This window comes from Fonticula alba (genome assembly GCF_000388065.1).
Source record: "Fonticula alba strain ATCC 38817 unplaced genomic scaffold supercont2.23, whole genome shotgun sequence".
Lineage (NCBI taxonomy): Eukaryota > Rotosphaerida > Fonticulaceae > Fonticula > Fonticula alba.
The window spans coordinates 45,622-47,967 of record NW_009242993.1 but is presented as its reverse complement, the minus strand read 5'-3'; the positions used below and the strand labels follow the sequence as shown (position 1 = coordinate 47,967).

Genomic DNA, 2,346 nt, shown 5'->3' with positions numbered 1-2,346 from the left:
GGGGGGGGGGGGGGGGGCTGGGTAGGGGGCCCCATGGCCCGTATATAAGCTCTGGCCTCCTCCAAGCCGCACCACCAATCTGCACGCACACACACACATCCTCCTCCTGACTCCGATTCGTATTTGTGTCTGTGAAGGTGCGCCCAAGTTTCCCGGATCATTTCACGGCACACCCGATCAAAAAAGGCCCCTCTTCAAACTTCCCTCCCGTCCCCCCTCACACATGTAAGATCACCTTTCCCGAAATGCTCTGGTGTGTGGGGGGAAAAACCCGACAAAAACGCAAGCCCAGATCCCCCACTCCCACACCCGATATCACCATGTCTGCATCCAGTCGCCTGCCGATCTGGCTCCTTTCGCATGGCTCCCCGGCCCTCTACACTGAGACCCATCTTCCGGCCTACAACTTTTACCAGCAGCTTTCGCGCACCCTCCCGCGGCAGCCGGACGCCATCATCTGCGTGTCGGCCCACTGGACCGAGGTATGAGACTTGAACATGATGAGCCTGCTCTCCGGCCGGCGCCTCTTTCTTGGTAAGCCCACCCACAAGGCGAGGTGTCGCTCGCTCACACCACTTTCTCGCGCGCGCGCGCGCACACACACATACACACACACACACACGACCCAGAACTCTCCCGCGGTCACGACCGAGGACCATCCCAAGCAGATCTACGACTTCTATGGGTTCCCGGCGCACATGTATGAGTATAAGTACCAGACGACCGGCGATCCGGCCCTGGCCGGGCGCATCCTCGGCGCCCTGAGGGACGCCGGCTTCGCCCGGGCCTTCGGCACGTCCTCTCGCGGCCACGACCATGGCACATGGTCTCCGCTCAGCATCACCTTCCCGCCGGACGCGGCGGGCCGCGCGCCGATCCCGATTGTCCAGCTCTCCCTCATCGGGGGCTACGACGCGGCCGAGCACATCCGCCTCGGGCAGGCGCTGCAGCCACTTCTCGAGCAGGAAAATGTCCTGCTTGTGTGCTCCGGGGGTGTTGTGCACAACCTCCGCCAGCTGAGCTTCGGCCATGCAGCCCAGCAGGCCCCGCCCCCGGCTCCTTGGGCCGCGGCCTTCGACGAGTATACCACCGCCACTCTGACCCAGCACACGGGCGCCGAACGCGAGCGGATCCTCACCCAGCACCCGCTGCACCAGCATGAGCGTCAGGCCCATCCCGAGGCTGATCACCTGGCGCCGGTGTTCGTGGCAGCCGGCGCCGCAGGCGATCAGCCCGCTCGCTTGGTGCACACCAGCTGGGTGGCGGGCAATCTGTCGATGAGTTCATATATCATGTGAGGTCACTCGCCCGCCGAATACATGAAACCCGGGGGTTTAGGTCCTGTCCTCGGGTGCTCTACGCGTGCATTTGGAGGTTGGGTGCGCGCCGTGTTGTGAAAGGGGGCCGTTCTGGGGGGCGGCAAGAAAGCTTCTCCAGGGTGCTCCTCGGCAGAGGGGGTCATGCGGCTCCGGGAGTGAGCTCCACCAAGGGCGCCCTCCTGCGGTGGTGGCTGGGTGGAGGGCGGCTGAGCGGCGGGGGGGGGGGGGGCGAGGGGTTCACCGCCCTCTGTTATTTTCTCCAGGCGGCTCGGCCCCCGTGTGCACCCGGCGGCGCTGTGAGCTCCCCCCTCCCGACCCCAGTCATGGATCAATGCTGGCCGTGGTGGGGTGAAGTGCAGAGGAGCATGTGCGTGCAGGGGAAGGTACCAGGGTGGTCGGCTGGTACATCCCTCCGTGTCCCCGGCCCTCCCCCCCCCCCGACCGCCCCTCCCGCCGGGGTCGCCGGGACCAAGGACCCAGGCTTACCGCTTGGATCGTCAAGCACTCCGGCGGGGGGAGCAGAAAGCCAAAAGGTGCAAGAAAGGCGCATTTTAAATAATGAACTCCGTTTTTTTTGGGAAGCGAGCATGCCCGGGGGAGGTCTCTTGATTGGCTCGGGGTCGGGAGGAGGTCCCCCACTCCGCACACACCGGGCTGTTGGAGGGTCTCGAGGTTCGCCGGTCGTCGCTGTCGGTTCTCCGGACTCACGTAAACAGAGGGTGCGGGCCGGACCTGTTTGTGCCCTTTTCCGAGGGCCGGGCTCCTTCCGGGGGGGGGGGGGGGGAACGGCCCGTGCCGTGGTCCCCCGAAGCCTAGGTCTTTTTCCTCGAGTTGAGCGATGTGGTACCCAGACCATTGGAGGCAGCTGCCCGCGGCCGGACACCGGCAAGGCCTGTTTGTTCGCTGGGGCGGGGGGGGGGCCAGGGCGCGCATGCGTCTGGCTCTGGCCCGGGTTCCTGCGTGTTGTACCGGGCCCGCGTCCCGGGCCCCGGCAGGCAGTCCTCGCCCCGCTCCTCGCCCCCCCCCC

General features: G+C 66.1%; 1 protein-coding gene across 2 annotated transcripts; it reads left to right on the top strand.

Annotated features, from left to right (window-relative positions):
* The first annotated feature begins 32 nt into the window (after nucleotides 1-32).
* H696_06173 lies at nucleotides 33-1,367 on the top strand. Of its 2 annotated transcripts, XM_009499916.1 has the most exons (3): nucleotides 33-137; nucleotides 293-482; nucleotides 630-1,367. In XM_009499916.1, the coding sequence occupies exons 2-3, from the start codon at nucleotides 321-323 to the stop codon at nucleotides 1,296-1,298; spliced, it is 831 nt and encodes a 276-aa protein (XP_009498191.1). In that variant the 5' UTR covers nucleotides 33-137; nucleotides 293-320; the 3' UTR covers nucleotides 1,299-1,367. The 2 variants fall into 2 exon arrangements, with proteins under 2 accessions (XP_009498191.1, XP_009498190.1); XM_009499915.1 differs by having other exon boundaries at nucleotides 33-482.
* The last annotated feature ends 979 nt before the right edge of the window (nucleotides 1,368-2,346 follow it).

What these genes read in the sequence shown, in the direction of transcription:
- H696_06173 (XM_009499915.1), top strand. Translation starts at nt 246, where the DNA reads ATGCTCTGGTGTGTGGGGGGAAAAACCCGACAAAAACGCAAGCCCAGA. An exon ending in TGTCGGCCCACTGGACCGAG is followed by an intron (nt 483 to 629) that starts GTATGAGACTTG and finishes CACACGACCCAG; the next exon opens with AACTCTCCCGCGGTCACGAC.